General features: G+C 28.7%; 1 protein-coding gene across 1 annotated transcript in view; it reads right to left on the reverse strand.

The window, feature by feature from the left end:
* Positions 1-21,639, reverse strand: part of LOC119677436 (protein timeless homolog) — a 110,535-nt gene that overhangs the window by 81,707 nt on the left and 7,189 nt on the right. Inside the window, exons 5-8 of the mRNA XM_038088777.1 lie at positions 15,395-15,580; positions 11,932-12,055; positions 8,872-9,035; positions 910-1,060 (exon numbers count right to left, since the gene is read on the reverse strand). Coding sequence (XP_037944705.1) covers positions 910-1,060; positions 8,872-9,035; positions 11,932-12,055; positions 15,395-15,580 — 625 coding nt within the window. The remainder of the gene's footprint in view (positions 1-909; positions 1,061-8,871; positions 9,036-11,931; positions 12,056-15,394; positions 15,581-21,639) is intronic.

Here is a 21,639-nt window from a genome sequence, read left to right on the forward strand (position 1 = left end):
TACTTTTTTATCCACGAGCATTTAATAATTTAAAGGACAACTAGAATATGAACAGCAAAATGGGAAAGGATTTATGGTAACACAGTGCTACCATATAAATATGCTAATAAAATAAATCTTTTCATTTCGCATCACGTTGTTTTTAAGGCGGAAATAAACCACGATATTGCCAACCACTAAGGAATACTGAAACATATGGTAGTTAAAACAAAAATATTGTCCTGCAATGTTAGTCTAGATAAAATACCATAAAGAATAAAATTTTTAAGCTGCAGTTATTCTTCATATGAAAAGTAAAATGGTCAATAATACAACGAGAATATGACTGGAATAAAAGTTTCTTCGAAAATAATGGTCAATTGTAGAGTTTGGCAGATTTTTATTTAATTATTATAATAAATTGTGCAATTTTTTTCAATTTATTGTTTTTTATAACATCTCAGAATATGATATAATAAATTTATTAATATTAATAATAAATTTATTAATAACAATTATAATAAATTTTAATTAATAAATTATAATAAATGATATAATATTAATATTATTAGTATAACTAATATTTATATATAAATAATAATAATAATAAAATTATTCTTCAGCACAAGGCTACAATTATTATTTACTCTGATTAATTAACAAACTTAGGAATAAGAAGACGGATAATAACAATTTAAAATAATAAATGATATTATTATAATTTGTTGAAATTAATTATTACAAGAAAATTAAAAATATAATCAGAAGAAAAAATTTTTGTAAACCAAACATCAACTAAATTTTATAGTTTTTATATATAAAATCATAAGTAAAATTAATTTTTTGTAGCACTGTAGGTACTTTTTATATATATCCATATATAATATATTTTGTTAATATATAATTTAATAATTAATTTAGTCAACTTACCTCCATTTCCGCAACAGTTTTTTTATTATTCTTTTTTTGAATACGTCTTTTAGCTTTCTTTTTGTCCTGCACTACAACCGTATCTTTACAAAACTTTTCCATCATCTTTATAAATATATTTGCCGTCTCAATAACTTCACGAAGAAACACCCTAGAAAAAATGTTCAAAAGGAAAGAAAAAAATATTAGTTTAGTATTAAAGTTAAATGAGCCAGAAGTCAAAAAATCAAATTAAAAAAAATTCTAAAAACAAAATTAATAAAATATAAAAATAAATATGATATTATTATTAATAATTTATTACTAAAGTGATATCACCTCAATATCTTTTATATACTGTGTCTTCTAATTTCTAATTTTTTATTTTAAATCTAAACAAAAAACAAAGAAAAGTTAAAGAAAAGTTTATAGATAATAAATGAATGTCCGAAAAAATATTTTAATTTATCTTTATAACAGTTGCGATTATTATTAGGAAAATTGCAACTGGTGTATGAATATATCAGTAACCACTGCTATATCTATTGTATATAGCAGTTACCAGCGCCATATATACAAAACATTACACACTGTTATAAAATAGTGACTGATATATGTAAATAGCAACAGCCAATGTTGTACATATAAGTACCATTAAACTGGTTTTTTATAGCACTTTTTTTTAAATTTTTGCGTTTTATATATGTACAGAATGGTAAAAAGAGTTAGAGTGAAACACTAACGCTCAATTTCCATACTTTACGCCCATGCTTTCTGGCTAAGATGAACCTAGTCCACTAGTTATTATGTTAAGCCTCTTGCTCTAATCTCTCTCTTGATTACTGGAATGGGGTTGTATCCGCTGCATGCGGGTGCAATTTTACATTTTCATTCCTAAGAGCTGGTTTTAGTGGATTCAAGTTAGAGTGTAATGGTTGCAGTTTAATATATAAAGTTTGTGATGTGGATTTAACGTAGAAACATATACACGTCCTTAAATAATTATTTGAAAAAAAATTTAAACCCAGTCTTCTGATTTATTTTGTTTCACAGCAAAATTAAGTGGGAAAAATTAAGAGACAACAGCAGAATCCATTGCTATATGTTAATAACCATACTCATTGCTATATATATATTGCAATAGTCACTGCTATATATAAATAGCAAAACCCATAGCTATATATAAATAGAAGTAGCCCTTGCTATCAAGGAATAAGAGTTTCCACAACATTCGTTGGAACGTAAGTATTTAAATTTATATACAATTTTAAATTGTAATCGATTATTGACAGAAGAATTTCTCTATTTTCGATTAATTCAAATTGTAACTTTCAACATTCATAAAAAGTTGATTTAGTTTTTTTTATTCAAATATCTCCTTCAAGAAACAGTTGACATGCTTAACATATCAACTCAATACCATTAAAGAAAGCGCTGTTCTATATAAGCCTATCTTTACCAATTGTACGTATGCTTAGTTAGTTGAAATGTCCCAATTAAGAGAACTTATTTCGAATTTAAAATTAGTAATTTATATATTAGTAATAATTTTTTCTATCATCGGCTGGTACGACTTTACATTCTCTTGGAAATAAACCAAAATAAATCAACTTCGGTTGTAAAAAATTATTATTTACTTGTATCAAATTAATTTAATTTATATAATTTGATAAATATAAATTTAAAAAAAAATATAACAAAAATTATCTTTAACTTTTTCATTTTACAAACGACAAATTTCATAGAATTGATTTAATGCAACAAACCATTCACAGATACATTTGACATAAAATGCATTTTTTAATGCAAAATTCAATATTGAATCAAATTTTTTCAACTTCAAGCGGAATTAAATTTTTGAAAAATAGCATTTGATGAATTCACTGAAATACATATTTCAACACAAAATATGTATATAATTTTTAAGTTAAAACTCATAAAATTGAATATAAATATTTAAGATATATGTAATTGAATGTGAGTATTAAAGTAAATAACAACATATATATATAAAAAATCTAAAAGCAAAAAATGATATACTAACGAACTGAATTTGTTGCTTATATTTGTTAAAAATAAATTAAATATGCCTTTTGATTAATCCAAATATAAATATTTATTTAATTTCTTTTTCGGTTGCTATTTATTCAATAAACATACATATCAGCTGTAAAAGTTACAAATCAAATATTGCATTAGTTTCAAATTAGTTCACGGATCTAAAAACGCATTCCTATCAATCATTTTATTTATCCATTATAAAATAATTTTTATATATACAAAATATCGGCATATTTGTATGAATTAATGATATATTTTATTAATTAATCTAATCATTTTAACAATCATTTTGATATTTTAGGTTTTTAATGCAGTTGGGCAGCACTATTTTATTTTATTTTAATTTATTGTTATTTTTTCTTATTTATTTATTTTTTATTTTCAATCTTATTTAGTCTTGAATTAAAAATTTAATTAGCATTTCGTGTTTATAAAAATAAAAATAAATAATAAAATATCATCTAACAGCAACCACCATATGCAATTGTAACGTTGATTACACGAATGACTAGTAACAACAAGGCAGATGGCGCTACTACTTGTTTGAGTGTTTTTAAAATAAAGATGTTCAACTTCAAAATCCGATATGTCGTAAAGTAGGTTATATTGACTGTATCGTAGGAGAAAAAGTTGATCGATGTAGCTGTGTCTACTAAAATTCAATACCTGATACCTTCTTGTATAAGAGTGAGACTAAAAATGGTTAAAATGTATTTCAAACAAAAAAGATAGTTTTAATAAAAAAAACTATAAGTGTGAAATCATAAGTGTCAATCTACAAAATCGACGGTCATATTATCGATATATATTAAGCTACCCTTCAGAGTCCCTTTTCTGATTAGTCTAAAGAAGCTGTCTTACTTAAAATATAGGAACATAAATTAGAGAGGTTAGTTCTCCTTTACTTGACTGGGGAAGTACCGTCGTCTCACAGAGACGCTGTTCGTGCACTAAGTGCTTTCTACTTCTTCCTTTAACGTGATCCTTTAGGCGCACGGGCCATAATTTGTTCGCAAGCGTGCTTTGATACACAAAAATGTCCTTTAACGTAACCTAACCTAATGTGTTAAATAACTAGAATAAGAAATATAATAAATAGAGTGGATACCAAGAAAATGCGGTAAAAAGTGGTGGGAGTCGGGCACACCATTCCGACGACGGTCGGTTTGACGGTGCATAAAGCATTCCACCTCCTCACCACCAAAAAAAAAAAAATGTGTTAAATAAAAGTTGATAAAAAAAAGAAACTTTAGTTTTAATATAATGAAAAAGGGATAGTACACTGCGAATTTAAAGATTTATTGTAAATGAGGGATAGCGTTTCTTCACCTAGACCGCAGAAAAGTTCTAGGCCGCGCCTCATTGCCTTGAATACCAGCATACTCCGAGAACCATATAAAGTGCACCTGATTGTTTCAGTCAAGTATGTTCAGCTTGTCAATGCACTCCTATACCAGTTTGGATGTCACCTGGTAGGACCATTATAGCTGCCTAGCTGTCAGTCAGTATTGCAATTCTAATTACATTGCTTCCTATTGCTTACGAGTATCTTTGCCTGATCCATACACACCTTTGTAACCTTTAGTTACAAAATTCAAAACAATTTTTTAATTATTTACATAATTGAGTAAATAAAAGCTTATTATATACTTTATAGTGAACATTTAAAATAAAGAAAATATTGTAATATAAAATATAACTATTTTCATTTACTATATTGTAGAATAAGAGAATATTGTAAATAAAATCAACAATTAAATTAAACTAATTAAATATCTTCAAGGATTTATGCACCATCAAATATTATATACTTTAAAAACAAATACATAGGTCTACGAATATACGAATTTTCTATTATATTGATTTAGTAGAATATATATTGCATCTAAACACTATTCAAAATGGTTTAAAAATTTAACCTCGATATCCCTAAAAAAGGCCCACAAAGTGCTGTATCTGCAACAAATAATTGATTGAGTAGTTTCATGCACATCTCTCAGTTGATTCCCCTCCACCAAACCGCAGCACCACAACTAATATTTTGGCGGCTGCCGATAAATCAACCGACAACCGATAATTTTACTGGTGGTTTACAACTACTAAGCGACTGCAGATACACAAAAAATATATACAAAGTAAAAATAACTTACCAAAAAGTGAAATTAAGTTAATTAAGTTATACATTTTCAAATAATTGTATTAATAATTGTATATTAATATAATTATATGATTTTATAAAATATAAATTTATTTTAAATCCTTTTTGTTTAATCCTTGACTAATATTAAGTTAAGGATATTAGATATTTCTAAGAATATTTGCAAAACTGAGTATTATTCATATCTCTTCATCGAGTTAAATCGATCTAATCGTATTATCTATGTCCATAAAAAGTAAATTAATAGTAAATAATTAATTTGCGAAGGATATTGACAAGCTTAAGAAAGCTGCATCAATTCTTTTTTTTTTGTTTGGGATTCTATTTTTGTTTGGGTTTTTATTTTTTCTTTATTTTTACTTAACAGGAACAAAGAAATGCTTTGTAATAAATTTTGACCTAATTTGTGCACATTTATAAAACCCTAAAATGGCGAAGAAAAAGCTGTCAAAATTCATGATTTTGTGAAAATCAATCCATATGAAACCAACCTCAATATACGCCCAGGCAGGCAATTAATTTTATTTATTATTCAGGGTTCAAAATATCCAAAATCAATGCCGTCCCGAGATCCGAACAAAAATTTTGCGAGGCATTTGCGAAATTCCGACCATTCATTTTTCAACATTGGAAAATGTATAATCAATCATTTAAGCAAATTGAGGCAGCGGCGATGAGAAGTAAAACAATAGTCAGACCACAAAGAATCCGGTGGAGCCTGTTCCTCCACATTGCGCATTCAAGAAAAAACAATGAAATAAGTTTTGCTGAAAAGTTAATTGCTAATTAAGGTCAAAAGTATTCCATTTATTTTGGGAACATGTTTGTTATAAATAAATTTTAAGGTTAGCAACTTTTGTAAAGTTATTTACATGGAAACAGTGTGTTCTGTAATATAGAAGAACATTAAGTGTTTTTAACTTTTTACTTCATTTAATAAATCAAGATAACGGATATTAACGAAATTATATAAATTGATTTTAATTAATTTAAAATTGGTTTCAAAAGGAATTTCACCCCTAGAAAAGGAAAGTTATAAAATTATTGCTGCAATACACCACTTTATGAAGCTAATTATATTAGGCCTTATTTTGTAAAAATTTTTTATATAAAGTAGCCACAGTTAAATTAAGTTAAATACGGAAGAATATTTATATTAAATGCCATTGTATAATAAATGGAAAACAAATCTATTAATTGATATTTGCAGATTATCTTTATGTGTCAATATAGTTCGCCAATTCTTCAACTTTTAGGGGCTCGTCTTCAGTTAGGTATCCCAATAATTCTTTCTTACTTACTTACTGTTGTCCTCTTCTTCTCGTGGAGCATCCTCTCCTGGGGTTGCTATCTTGGCGTGGTGGAGAGGCTCAGTATGTATAATGATCCTGAAAGCGGAGTCGACGGTAGCGTAGCTACTGGCAGAACCTCCCTTGCCGGTAAGGTCGAAGGCGAATACGGAAGCAAAAAGCAATCCACATCCCTAACGTCTGTTTACCAGATTAGGTGCTGTTAGTAGCAGGCGTCGAACTCGTAACAAACGGATCGCATTATAAACGTGTCAAATATAGTCCTTGAACTCATCAAACGTTTATTAAATTTCTTATGGTGTCTATGCATGGATTCAAATATCGAAGGAAATCTGTCTCCATGGGGTAATCGAGTAAACTTCGAAAATCCCTCTGCACAAGCTGCAGTTGGCACAACAGATATGGAGGTGCCAAATTCACGCCAAAATATCCATACGATGAATGAAACAACAATTCTAACATCTCTTTTAATTTCATATGTACATCTGTCATTTACTGTTTACTATGTAATGTACTTTCTGTTTTACTGTTTACTATATACTATGTGTTTTCTGTGATATAAGCTTTTGTCTCCAATTAAATGTTTCAATATCTATTAGCTTAACTTATATTAAGAGCGTATATTTATCACTTATTTCAATATATATATATCTATACTATCCATATATGATATCTATACGAAGGTTGATTTCATTATACAGTATAAATTAATTCATTATACGAGAATGGAATGGACTATAATAGAGAAGAAGGATTACGAACAACTAGGTGTAGAAACACAAAATCTATATACTATATTCTCAAATATCTAATGCAGCAATAGCCACTAAAATCTATCAAAATAATCAAAAAATAATGATACATTCAAATGCTGCATCACAAAACGAAAATTAAATTTGCTACTGATGCTTCTATTATTTCTATTTTTGCACCCAAAAATAGAGCAAACGTTTTTGGCACAATTTCTTCGTACATGTCGATGATATCAAGGTTTTGATTGCTTTCAAAGCAATTTTTTGTGCATACTCATATTAGATGCATCAAAATAGTGAAGTCGTATGTAAATGGAATTTCCAAAAAAATATATGTTTATCTAAAAGTTATTATACAACTCGGATCACTACTTAAAGATTATCATGAATTGTTTTTATTATAAGTTTACTCTATTTTGATATTTTCAAACAGAACCAATAGCGGACTTACACTATTAAGCAAATTTAGCCTCCCCATCGTGATTTCATGCATTTAACCAGGATACTGCATCAGAAGTTATGGTATATAGATGAGTAAACGTATCATGGACAACACTTTGTTATGGTTGGCCACATAGATACTTTACATGCCTATTAAATCTTATTTTGTTTTTGTTGGCTTAGTTCTTTCTCCTAATTAGTTCTCCTTTCTCCTAAGACTAAGAGACTAAAGACTAAAATAATCTCCTACTTTTACGAATAGATTTTTGGCAAATGTCGTTTTTCAAGATATTCATCTGATCTGTAATATCATTATTTAAACTTAGATAATCGAATCCGTAACCATCTTAAACGTTGGTTTCTTCTGATTATAATTTTTTGAGAGCAATAATGGGTTTTGAAGTAATTTTTATAAAGAAGAAAAATTTTTAATTCTCCACTTCTATACAACTAATATTATATGATAGTTATTGATCGAATATTATATTAAATGGGATTATATTAAATACCAAATGCCTTTCAGCATGGATATCAATGAAAGATCTCAAATAGCGAATAGATTCACTAAAAATGTTAGTTATAGTTGAAAAAACAGCTGATCTCACTCGTCACAGATAACTAAGTACCACTCACAATTCTTCTCGGAATATGTATTATTGTTCACAAGCGGGACTACTACTACTATTATATGTAGTATATTACTATATATACTTCTATATAGGATTTTCGCGGGTTACAGCAATATTAGATTCTTTCAATTTTTTTATGATTATTAATTATTTTTATAAATTAACAAATATTTTTTACAACAAATTAATTTTTTAACTATCACCAAAACATACTCTACAGTCTAGAAATAAATTGAAAAAGTTTTTCTGAAAAATTGGAATATCTTGCGACTAATTAATTTAAACTGACAGTGAATTTAATTTTAATGTGTCTTTCTTTGTAAATTTTAATTTTAAATTTAATAGTTTTTTTAACATGTGCACTAAATCTAAATCAATTTTAATAGAAAAGCCAAACATCAGAACACTGTTTACTTCCTTCGTTGTGTGAAAATTCTGTGACTTGTTAATGTCACAGGACATGACTTACAAAAACTGTTTGAAAATATTTGAAAAGTCTCGCACGTTCATTACAAGATATTTAGTCGTAAATAATTCCATAAAAATGTGTGAAGTGAAGGAAGAGAAGTGTTAAAATGGAAGCTGCAAAGCACGAAACAAAACGAATATGTGGAAGAATTTCAGATACTTACTTTGTGCTGTGCGCCTCATTGTAGTTCATTAACAGATGCAATATTGTCTCCCGATACTCGAGCACATAGCACACATTATTCAATAACATATCGAATAGTGCACGAGCATTGTCATCCTGTAGCTTCTGCAACGCCAGCATGCTATGAAGCAATTCCCGGAATGTCTTTAATTAAAAATTTATAATGGAAACAAACATGAGTTGCAATGAAATAAAGCATGAAAGCAAAAAACCAACTAATGCTACTCTGCGATTTCTACATTACTCATTCAGGATTCTTATACTGATTATTTAATGGTAAAGGTTGCAAAAACTGGGAAAAAATAGAGAAGCAAATATGGTATAAGGAATTTCGGTTTGGAAAAGAAGGCAACATAATTAATTTTCTAATAAATAATTACATACTAGTTATGGTATAAAAAATTGTTAATGTGTAAACTATAACCTTAAGAAAAGTATCTCTTATTTCGAAAATGTATAAAATTCCAAACATAATTTAAAAGATATGTATAATTGCATATAATTCCAATACTCATATATATAGTACCCGAAAAATATTCATAATTTGTAGTTTAAATATCTAAGAAATAAATATTCTCTTAGTAGCAAAGTTGTAGCTTACAGATCGCCATCTGGCGATAAATTGCTCCGATTAATAGGATTTCATTCCCCTAACAAATTTGTGTATATATAAACGATATTGCACAATCCAAATCACCTATAACAATAAGAGATACCAGGATTGTATATAAATCTATCAAAAGAAAAGCTTAGAATCATAACAGGAATCCTAACAGGGCACTGTAAACTAAAATACCACCTTATGAAACTGGGTATACATACGGATGCAAACAGTAGATTGTACGAAGAGAATAAGGAGTCGACCACACATGTGCTCTTAGAATGTCCTGTGGTAATGCATGAACGGATTAGACTCCTGGAAATGTACATTCTTACCGAAGAGGCAATTAAGCTCTGTAAAGTAGGTTCTATACTACTTTTTATGAACGCAACAGGGTTTAGAGACCCAATAGACCCAACGGTCGCAGTGCCTCATCCCTTAACAGTGATAATAATAAATGGACGGCATTGCAATTATGACGCAAAGCGAGATAGAGAGCTATCAAACATATTTAAGAAAATGAATGAAGTACACAGTAATCACACTTTACAATAAAATAAAATTAAAGCAAAACTAAACCGGACAGGATATCTAAAGCAAATGACAATTCAAATAATCAAAGAACATTCATTGGTAAATTAAATATTAGTGTTGTTGACATATTACTTATCTCGGTGTTCAATAGCCAAAAACAGTGACGATAATATCAGAATAAGTAAGAGACAGGAAAAAATAATTACGATAATATATAAATGTCTTAAAACCAAAATTGATACTTAAAGAAAGCAAGCTTCAAATATTTTAAATAATAAGAAAGTCTTTATTATTTGGTTTTATTTAAGTCGCTCTTAAAATAACAATTAATTTTAAAATATAAAATTATATATAATTGAAAATCTGGAATTTAACATAAACAAATGAAAAAGTTTTCTTATCTTTGGAGGAAAAATTCTTTTTCTAATCTAAGGATCTGAATACAGAAAAAAATAAAATAACAAATATTAAATTCAACAACTAATTACAAAACTAAAATATTGAGAAATGAAAGCCAAAAAATGTTTTCAAAAATAAAAATAAACCGACAGCAAAGTGACATCGAAGAACCCAAAAAAAAAATTAAAAGAGAAAGCATGTAAGAACTCTAAAATCCTTCTACATTGAATAAAAAGTGGCCTCTAGTGTTAAAGGGGAACAATATATTGTTTCGATTAAATGCAAATATATAAATAAAAAAAATTCTCAATTTATGTACTTCCTTAAACCTATTTCTTAAAAAAATCATTTGAAAGAAAATCAGTAAAGAGTAGGTAATGCGTAATTATTTTTAATTTATATCTCTGGGAAGAAATAGCCATTCTTATATTTAATAGCTATTCTTCTTCTAATTGCCCCGATCAAGACAAGTACTATACTATACTTTCTCCGTTTTTCTATATGATTGTCTTATTATTTTCGAAAAGTTTTAGGGAAAAAGTTTTGTATCTATTATTATTAACAATTCCTTGAATTTTCTTTAATTTTAAATAAAATTTATACTTATTTTCGCAAAGAAAATAAAAAACTTTCCTATAAATATTGTTTTAGAAAAAAATTTTATAATACGATATTTTTCACGTATTGGAAAATATTGTCCCACCAGTATTTATATCTCTCTATAGATCTATTTGACTAACTTTTTTGAACGTAAAACTGTGAAAGAATGAGTATTTATACCTCTTAATGTTTAGAATTAATGTTTAGGAAAATTCCTTTTAACTAAAGTTATTTGTTGTTCTTGTTGTAAACCGCAGGGATCTACTTGTGCGGTCCCATTTGGGTGTGAAGAACAACATTTGGTCATTGAACTCGACGAATGACTCTGGGACGAAGACCTGATCGTTCTTGAAACCTAGTTAAAGTTATTTGGTTCTTTCTGTCTATATTTTAAATGTATTAAAAAAAGTTAAAAGAATTGACTTATTAACAATAGAAAACATATATAACAAGATAATAACTTTATAAACCAATTTGGTTTAAGAAAAATGATAAAGAATAAAAAATGGGTGAACTCTATTGTCCTTGTTACAAATCTGAACATAATTAAGCTCTTAGGTCAGATTTTTCCATACAGGCCGTTTTAACAATACAAAAAGGAAAGCAAAATACAAATGTGCTTCTAAAATGCGAAAACTGCCTCCATAAAAAATATTTTCATAACAGTAAACGGTTTTTTTTTTGTTTTTTTTTTTGTTACAATAAGAAACTTTACACTCTCTTCTAAGACTATAAAGTGCTATTCACAAAATGATTGCAAAATACGATAAGTCAGCATCTAAGTGCAATGTAATCCTAGAAGCTGTAAAGAAACGAGCATTTTGCACTCATTCATTCGAAAGAGTAAGACCATGCTTCTAGTTAAGTCGTAAGCTGAACGTGCCAAATAAGAAGTTTTTAACTCACCTGAAGCCCGATTTGTAAGCGTTTGGCCCAGACACGCGCCTGTTTCTTATCACTCACAATCATGTCCATGTCGTGCTGCATACGCGTTAGAACCCAATGGAAACATTGCACACTTAAAGATTCACTGCAACGAAAAACCATAAAATCAGTTTAAACATATAGAAAAAATTTCAAACATATTTAGAAAGTATCGCATTTTAAAAAATTTACCAAGGAAGTGACTTTTGCCGTCATGATTAAAAAGCATAAAATAAGCATAAATGGAATAATAATGGAAATAATACTTTAACAGAAAATCGATGAATCCTAGGTATTAGGGGCGGTGTTAATTTCGTAAAGCAATAAATCTATTATCATTTTCGTTCGTTGGATGTTTTACTCTCAAACTTCTTAGACAGGCAAATATAAAAGGAAAAACACTTTAGCAGTTGATAAAGGAGCTCAGCCAGAACCGATGATATTACAAAATTTTTGTTAAGCGACATTCTTGCCATTCAACGAAACTAATTTGTAAGAAACCAGCACAGTTAATAAAAAAAACTCCAACGTTTTCATAAAATAGTGCATTTTTCGCAAAAATAAATAGCATCTTCAACGAGAAAAATATACGAAAATTTCTAGTAAAATTTCAACAAAGAAAGTGGAAAAATGAAAAGTTTTTATCAGAAAAGGAACAAATTACTGGGATGAAAATTTTTAAAGGCAATGAATTGTGAGAAATTATATTTTCAAATTACAAAAACGGCTCAACTATTGCAGACGGAAATGTTTGGAATTTGTTTACAAACACAATGTTATTTTTCTATATATACATTTACAAAATTATAAGAAAATAAGTCCAAAACATTGAAGACTGAAAGATACATAAAAACGTTGTTCCATTTATCGACAAGAAAAAAGATATGATGCTACCACACGATATCGAATAGAAATCGATTTGGTAGTATTTATATTATTCAAGCACAGTAAACCATAAGATAAGAAAGAACGGGGTACTAGCTCCCATTTGAACAGAGCACTGCGATCATGATTGATCTTTTGTGCTATAACTGATCCTAAGAAGACATTCCGCCTTCCGGATGAAGGCTAAAATATCGGCACAAACAATAGTTGAACTGGAATCCATTCCTATATACAGATTTTCATTTGTGCAACTCAGTGACGAAAAACTTTGTTTTGAAAATACAGTCAAACTTTCATAACTCGAACTTCTATAATTCGAATTTTCTATAACTCGAACTAAAAAGAGTACAACAGGGTTTTAGAAAGCTAATTACATGCAAATCTGCTTCCATAAGTCGAACTTCTATAACTCGAAATTCTCTATAACTGGAATAAAAATGTTGACACGTGCCAATAGGAATATGGGATAGTGTATTCTATAAATCGAATTTTTGATTTACGTATGAATATATTTTGGTGTTAGGGGAAGTCCGTTTTTCCAAACCAAATATGTAATTTTTTCTTTTTTATGATGCTTTTTTGTGCAAATGCCAGTCGCTAGCATTTGTGCAAATGCATAAAATTGGCCTTTCTTCTCCAAATTTCTCCAAATATGACTACTAAATTGCAACTACTTGATCAGGGAGTAATTCAAAATTTAAAGTGTAACTATTCTCTAACTCAAAGTCTCCATAAATCGAACCTTTTCTTTGGAAGTTTCTTTGGAAGTTTGACTGTATAACCAAAAATTTATATATAATAGAGATAAATATGAGGAAACGGAAACTCATAAGCTTGAACATCAAAACTTCATTTAAAAACTAAGACGAGTCGAAAAATATAAACAAACAAAACGACAAGATATGACAAGAAGATTTGTAAACATTTAAAAAGACAACACTTGGTCCTGTAGATTCAATGGAACTGATCAAAAATATGTAGAGTTTATAGGACCTTCGGTTTTTACTTTTCAAGATTTCAATATATAAAAAATGAATAAAAGAAAAAATAAAAGCTTACGGATTAGTTTTTATTTTTGTCTTTATTATTATATAGAGGTCTATATAACTATCGTCAAAATTTCGAAGTTTGTTTGACTTCTTCCTTAGGCCGAAGTATTATTACAACTCTTAATAATTTAAAAAAAAAATTTTAAAATCAACTAACAACTACTCTAAATTACTTTTAGTATATAATTTTAAAAGTCAGCTGCAGCGTAACACAAACCGTTAAACTCTATACTAGATTCTGAATTAAATCTTAACTAGAAAACGATAACTTGTAGGATCATCAAAATTGTTTGATATCAAATAATGAGTAATTGGAAGTGGAAAGATTATTAAACTTTATAGAAATCAAACATAGATGATTCCCAAAAAAAACATATAAATCTACCAATAGCCCACTTTATATGATTACTATGATTATATGTTCAATTATATGATTATGACCAATAAGAGAATGTAATATACATATATGGAAAACTAGTTAAAACAGACTTCTGTTAAACAGTTGTGAACTTCTGTAAATTAATTAAGTTAATTGCAAAGAGAACATAGTTACAGATCAATGGTCTGCTAGAATGATTCATTACAGACTATTATTAACCACTCTGAAGCTGACAAGTAAATCAATTTGATGAAGTTCCTATCACTGTTTTTAAATATTCTATACTACAATAATTATACTATTATTGTTCTTCTTTATTCTGTATTGTTCAATGAAGGAATATTTTTTTATCTGTTTAATATTTTATTCACATTATTACTACCTCTCTACTCACTCGACTTCATAACGCTACATTTATTCTACAACTACTGATGCTATATTGTTTTTATAATATTTTACTATATACCATAATAATACCATAACTAATAAGTACAGTTAAAAGTAGAGAACAAGAAGCAGAAAGAAGAAGAAGAAAGACCGTGAGCAAGATGAATGGTAACAAATAACAGGCAGCTGAGCTCGACCCGGGGCTGTGAACATGAAGAATCAATACTAGACTCAAAGCATGTGCCCAGAATTTCTTGTAGGACGTTGAATAATCTTGGTAAAAATATCCTGAGTCCAGAGAATCCATCATAGACTAAATTGCAATTTCGCGGAATTATTACATTTTTGCTGTTTAGGTACTTAGATGACATCTCTTTACATACACTTTAGATATATAGAAATGTAGAATAATTTGTAAAGTAAAGGTATTTTTTTTCGAGCAAGTAAAATGATTCTGATATAAGCACTTAATTATATATAAGAATACAAAATATTATAATTTTTTTACAAATGTTTTTATAAACCATAATGACAAGTTTATATATATTGTTTCAATTATTATCAGGAATGCTTCATATCAAGTTTAAATAGAACAAATTTTACTAATCATAATATTAGCTTCCAATTATTCAAAGTAAATATGTTACCTGGACACTACAAGCAAACCTGTAAACACTACACAATTTTTCTATTATTTTTAGCAATTCATTGTTAAATAACTTTTATGTTCATTGAATTAACTTACCTCACGAGCTCCAATTGAAGACCATTCAAGCGATTAAATTCCATAAAAAAACGTATCGCCCATAGCAGATAAGAGTCGTCGTGACTAGTAGAACCAGAATTTCGTTCCACGACACGTTTCACCTGACGGACGAAGGTGTTGTAAGCTGACCGCAAAACCTCAATGCAGTACTCACGCAGACACAAACTAAAATTAAAAACAAACATATCCTGTGAGAAATATTAACAGCAAAAAATAAATACTCGTATAAAGCGCAAATCGATTAAACTAACCACCTGAGAAGTGAAGTCCAACCATCCAACCATCCAACCAAAGTTGGATGCACCCGCCTTTCCACTAAGGAGAGGTGTAGCAGCCATTTGCATGGTAAGCTTTTATTAGAATGATTGTTTGATTTGATAAATAAAAGCAGATTCCAACTGTTGAAATAATAAAAGAGGTTTCTCATTGATTTACCAGTTGTGGTTAGATGACTGTGTGGCGATTATTTTAATTAAGAGCAACATAACATTTTTTGTTGCTTCCTCAAACTTCAATCAAATATACAAACAACAAGGAATATTTGCTTGCAAATACAAAGCCAATATAAGTTTTACGAATCAGATCTAATTATTTGATTAGATTTTATGAGCTATTTCAGTTTTAAACTGAAATTCAATTTCTTATCTAATTGATGTTGTACGAGTATCTGATATTTAATTGTCATTTTCATTAACTTTAAATTGATATGAATAATGAAATGTTGAAGGTTTGCATTTTCACAACAAAAAGGATTAAAACACATTTTCACTCTAATTGAATTTGTTGACCAGACACCTGCACAGGATTATAATATATCCTGGAGCTTAAGATACATTTACAATTAAGATACATTTTTGGTATAAAAAGTTGTAATTTAAATTTAAACTAAACTGTTTTCAAATAATTAATTAAAATCTCTAAAATAAAAAAATCGTAAAATTTTAAAATAAGTTTCAATCAGAAAATGAAAAATGATTTAGTAATATATAAATATTATTGACGTATTAAAGATAATTTATACAGGTCGTTGTATCTGCTTGCAACTACAGTTAGATCAACATCAAGTTTAGTTCAAAACATGAAAAAAAGAAAAGACATAGGATAATGTACCAAAGCTTCTCTACTACACAGTAGAGTAGCTAGAAATTGGATGAAAGGGCGCAAAAATAATTTAGATATATACAGTTGCTTGATCAACTTTTCCGAATAAACCGTAAACCTGAATAATTCGATTGGTAATATCGACTAGCAGTATGAAAAAAAGGCAGGTATATAATCAATTAAAATTAAGAATTCAAATTTATATAAACAATTTCAGTTGATAATCTCAACTAATTAGAAGTGATTAGCCAATTACCAGCACTTGTCTGCCTACATAGGCACGTTCAACGTCATCACAGAATTATTATTACTTAGCTATTTGTTTGCTTAAAAAACTATTGTCTTCAAATGTTGATTCAAATGTTCTTCCACTAATATATATCTATTCAAACACTTTTTAACATTTATGCACTTCCTTTATGGAATACTAGCACACTTTCAAGCTTTTGGAATCACTTTTTAATGTAAACCAAACTTCTTTTCCCGAAGTAAGCAATCTCGTAGTCTAGAGTTTAAATCTATAGATTAGAATTGGTGGACAAGTAATTCTAAGTGCAGTTCGTATAATTTACCTATCCTTATTACAACTAGCTCCTCATCCTCACTTAACCATTACCCAACCACTTTATAACACATATATTCTTCATGTGATTCCTTCATATTATCTGCTTTTGAGGTCCCCATGGGCCACAACAGCAACAACAACAACCTATACTTATTATCAACTTGTAATGGCGAAGGATTTTCTTTAATTATTAGGTGCCGTTCTTGGAGCTTTTATTGTTTTAAGCAACCCACAACGATGAGAGATATTTTCTATTAATGATTTTTTAAAGTTTATGCATATATGCACTAACCTTCTCATCACAAAATACAGATTCTGTAGTCTTTCCCGCGACTTTTGCATTGCTGGATAGTTCTAATAGTTTTTTATTTTGAAATTAATGATGCCTTTTACATTATGCAGTACATTGTCTTAGATAAACATCGTAATAAAATTTATTACAATATACGATGTATCAGATACACACGTAAATGTGAACGCATAAAAGGTTTCACTATAACGTAATTTGAGAATTACGTCTTCTGAATGTCCTTTCCATAGTGGAGTTGAACACTTAAAAAACATTGGATTATACATTATGTAGATTGGATTAGATATTTCTATTAGAATTAGTGGAGAGAACACCTTTTAATACAATTCTGATGCAAAAATTTTTATTTCTATCGTTTTTACTCTGTAACAGCCTATTAAAATAACATGAATAACTATGCCTTTAGATTTTATTTTAAAACTTCAAGTGCGTTTAACTATATTTTTATTAAAAAATTGATTGCCGATTAAATCAATAAAAATTTTGCATAAATTCCAATTTAATCTAGATCCCGCAATGTCGTGTGAATATGTTGTAACCAAGATCAATATATTTCAATTATTTAAGATATGTTCGGATTACTTGTATAGATATGGGGAGTAAAGATTGTTATGATTCTTTCTTTATATAAAAATGTTTGATAAAAATTACAATTACGAGTATTTAAATATTTGAAGAAATTAGTAAGTTATAGCGTAATGCTTCAGATATAATAGTAGTAACATTTATTAAGTTACGCAAATAGAATGTTGTTATAAATTTCTATACTTTCTAAGTTATTACAAATCGAAAATATAACTGTATTCGTTTTTCAAACAACTTCTTCGACCCATTATATTCGTTAAAAATTTTTTCCAAAATATATATATCAAACTCTGGGACTTATGGCAAGAATTTTTTTCTTGCATAAATATCATCGTTTTACTTGATGAAATGCTGTCTACACTATAAATTCGGGTGATACCAATATGGACAGTGTTAAAGAATTGTGTTTCAAAAAAAATTTTTTTTGCAGTCTTTCAAGAGCGATTTAACCTTCTAAATAGTTAATAGTTGAGTAAATTCCGATATAAACATCTTTAATACAAAGTGCGTTAAAGTAAGGATTAAGTTGGGTTTTAATCGCCTTATGCAATTCTATTAGTTAATTTTGCTATTAAGTAAAAGATTTTCATTAGCATATCTGATACCATCAATACACTTATTAACTTTAGTCTATATAAGACTTTAATAATCATTATTTCTTGATATTAGAATTTTAAATAATTTTTTTAAGATTTTATTTTATGGAATTAAAGTTATTATCCCATTTTTCAAAACACTTTATTGGAGTATGAACAATGTTTACCTCAACATATACCACTATATTTTCTCACTCCAATGTAAACATTTTATAGAACAAATACTAAAAATTTATAAAGAGTACTACGTAATTTTTTTGTTTTTTTTTTTTTATTATTGATCAGAAAGAATGTTTTTTCCTTTTCGAGCCGAAGAATCCTTATAAAGTGCATACATAGTCTAGCTTGTTTGTTTGAAAGTCGAAAAATTATAGCCATGGGATTCAACTTGTCTGGTTAAACGTATAAACTTGAAATCGAATTAAAAATTAAAGTGAATAAAAGTGCACAGTATTAGTATATGCTTCCAATGTAATTACGGATCTTTAGGCGCAGAACGAAAATAAAATCAATAAATATAATCTGGAAGTTTACGAGTATGTCTTTTGAATATTTGCACTTGCCTCTATTCTGCACTTGCCTCTATGGACGTGCGGTGGCGTATGTTGTTTAGGTAATACTACTTACTTCAACATTGCGAACACTTTTGAACTGTTTGAAATTCACGACGGGATAGAAAACGAAACGAAAAATAAAACACTTCAACTGATGCATATCAAGAGAACCAACAGGCGACATCACTAAAGTTCATCAATGTCACGTGGCTCTGGCAGAGTTTTGTATCAGTTTTGCGTGCTGGCTTGCTGCTGCTACAGCACAATTCCACTCCTGTTGCATAGCATATGGAAGCCATTTTTAAGCGTATGTGATACAGGATTAATCTTCCTTGGCATCCGTCGGTTGTGAAGTAACTACAGCACTGATTGAATAAAAGGGTAAAATAAATCACATTGAAATTTGCAATGTTCACATTACATTGTGTTAAAATAATTGAAAAAAAAAACTCAACAAACTCCCTCAACAAAATTCCAAAAAATTTTATTTCATCTTGATGTGTAAAATACATAAAAAAGTATTTATATATACACATCTTTATGAGATCTGCTTGAAGAAGAAACAATTTGTTACTTTTTGCAATAGGAAAATATATTGCATTATAGATACTTAAGTGTATTTTAGAATGTGAAAATGTCAGAAAATGACTTAAGCTAAGTTCACAGACGAACATTCATCTCAGATTAACTATCCCGGATAGGCGAATAATATAATACTCGTAAATAAAAAAGGTACATTTTACACTGTAATCGTATGTATGTAATCGTATATATGCATTACTTGAATTAATATATTAGGATGTATTCAGACAATATGGCTTTTATTAATAAAATATGTTTTTGAAAAATTATAAAAAAAAAATTAATTTATTAATGACGGCATTATTCACCTTTCACACGAGCGGTTAAACTTCCATGAAATTTTTAAGTGGAACTTGGTCGACGTTAATATGTGGTTTTGGAAGATATCACAAACTATGCAAAATTTTAAGAAATATTACAGTAACAAGAATGACTCATACATTTTTTTAAGTTCTGTATTTTAACTGGTATGTTGATTGATTTTTTCGAGTCAGCGCAACTGGACACTTTTACTCTTTGATAGCTGGGGGTACTACAGGGTCCCACCCATCTCATTGACGAATTTGTATATCTCTCATAAGCTTCATGATTATTCAGTTATTGATCTAAGATCTGCGTACCTCCCCGTGCGGAGACTGATTACTCTAAGATCAGATAGTGGTAAGTAGGATAGTCTGTCAATTTTCGCATATAACTTCAGGGCTCTGTTCCTTATGTATTTTTTGATCGGGTCTATTCTAAGGTCTCTTAGCATATCGTTTGTGCGGATGTACCAAGGCACTTTGAAGAGTCTTCGGAGAGCATGACTTTGAGCGACTTGTAGCTTTTGTATAGTAGAGTCGGCAGTTTTGCTATATGCGACACACCCATAAAGTAATGCTGGTCTAATTATCTGGATATAGATCATTTTTCTGTTCTTCACGCTAAGATTGTTGTGTTTGAAAAGTGGTTGTAAGTATTGCAGTGTTTTAGCGCAACTGCTTCTTTTGACTTGTATATGCTTATGCTAAGTGAATCGCTTATCAAACGTGATACCTAAGTATTTAATACTATCCTCCCAATTAATCACGATGTCACCAACTCTTACTCTCGGTGGATGTTGCCTGTTTTTAACTGGTATATTAAAGCAAATATATATCAATTTAAGTTATAAACTATTAAACTAGACTTAGCACTAAAAAGGTTCAATTAACGTTATTAAACATTTCTAGTTCTAGAAATCGAAATGTTTAATTAACATTATTGAACATTTCTAGTTCCAAGAACTTTATCCAGTAAATAGAATAATAGCGACCAATTTTTATATCTTCATCAATGAATCAAGTTTTATATGCAGTATTTCATCTCTCACGAGTCAACTATTTAAAACTTATCAACCACAAATATGCTTTGCATCGCGTCTAAAGAATTTAATGTTTCTGTACTTTTATAGGATGCTCTGTCTTATTTTCTAATAACGTTAATTATGCGACGGTATTTCTTCACTAAATACACCAATTTTTAAATGAAGTGCAGGAATTTTCGAATGAATGTTTCTCAATGATCAACGCTTATTATGTCTAAACAAATAAAGGCTGAAGCTGTTCTTAACTTCAGAAGAACATATATCAATCTCTACACGGAATTGCTAACAGGACACTGTAATTTGCAATATATATAGAAAGCTATTAGAAAATACATATTAGTTATGTACACCCGTTTGGAAATTTAATATAAGTACAGTCAAACTTCCATAACTCAAAGTCCAATTTTGCAAAGAAAAGGTTCAACTTATGGAGACTTCGAGTTAGAGAATTTTTTTATATTTGAAAGAAACTAGAATCACATTTTAAGATATTTATTTATTTGCAATCAAATAAAGCACAGAAGTTATAGTGAAGTAAAATATTCAGAAATTAAGGTTTGGGACTTTATTTTTTTTCTTATTTTTG

Source organism: Teleopsis dalmanni, chromosome 2 (genome assembly GCF_002237135.1).
Source record: "Teleopsis dalmanni isolate 2A chromosome 2, ASM223713v2, whole genome shotgun sequence".
Classification (NCBI taxonomy): Eukaryota; Metazoa; Arthropoda; class Insecta; order Diptera; family Diopsidae; genus Teleopsis; species Teleopsis dalmanni.